The sequence below is a fragment of the Octopus bimaculoides genome, chromosome 21, assembly GCF_001194135.2.
Source record: "Octopus bimaculoides isolate UCB-OBI-ISO-001 chromosome 21, ASM119413v2, whole genome shotgun sequence".
Lineage (NCBI taxonomy): Eukaryota > Metazoa > Mollusca > Cephalopoda > Octopoda > Octopodidae > Octopus > Octopus bimaculoides.
Window position 1 is genome coordinate 4,691,590 of NC_069001.1, and position 880 is coordinate 4,692,469.

The 880-nt window shown below is 33.0% G+C and overlaps 1 protein-coding gene across 6 annotated transcripts in view; it reads right to left on the reverse strand.

Annotated features, from left to right (window-relative positions):
• LOC106868625 (monocarboxylate transporter 12) overlaps positions 1–880 on the reverse strand; it is a 57,075-nt gene continuing 56,195 nt past the window's right edge. For all 6 annotated transcript variants that reach the window (XM_014913971.2, XM_014913969.2, XM_014913970.2 and 3 more), the window contains one exon: positions 1–532. In XM_014913971.2, coding sequence (XP_014769457.1) covers positions 312–532 — 221 coding nt within the window. In that variant the 3' untranslated portion in view covers positions 1–311. The remainder of the gene's footprint in view (positions 533–880) is intronic.

Here is an 880-nt window from a genome sequence, read left to right on the forward strand (position 1 = left end):
AAAAAAAAAAAAAAAAAAAAACTGATAATTGTGCTCATTAAGAATTTACATATATATATATGTTCCGCTGTTTGGGTGGATATTCCTTAAGCATTTGCTGTCGTAGCCGTTATCATCTTCATTATTATTATTATTATTATTATTATTATTATTATTATTATTATGGTTGTTTTATTTATTTTTGAAACTTTTTTTTTGAATATATTTTTTTTCACCGATTTGATTATATGTATTTTTTTCCGTTTTCTTTTTAATTAATTTTTTGTTTTTTTGTTTCGTTTGTTAATTTCTTTGTTTTCTTGATGTATTCTTCAAACAACCGTTTCCATCTGAGACAAAACCTTGCGTTTGATTAACTTCGATGTGGAAGGTTCTTGCTGTTGGGTTTTGTTCTGGGTCTCCTTTTTCTGTTTTGTGAGAACCCAGCTGCGTAAATAAGGAGTCGGTATGAGTATCAGGCCTGACAGAATGACAAACGCTCCGGAGGCGTAAAAGCTGTAATCATAACTCCCGTAGGTATCGCATAAAAAACCTAAAAAGAAAAAGAAAAAAGAAAAGAAAAAATTTATAAAGAAAAAAAAAACACACTGGAAGAAGAGAAAACAAGAATTATAATACTGGTACAACACTGATGTTTTTCTGGAATCTTTGGTTCCAAAGCCATGGTAGATCACCAATTTTTCTGAAACAAGGATGTTCACATTCAATATTAAACAATAGGCACAGGCATGGCTGTGTGGTAAGAAGCTTGCTTCCCAACCACATGGTTCTGGGTTCAATCCCACTGCATAGCACCTTGGTCAAGTGTCTTCGACTTTAGCCTTAGGCCGACCAAAGCCTTGTGAGTGGATTTGGTAGACAAAAACTGAAAGAAGCCCAT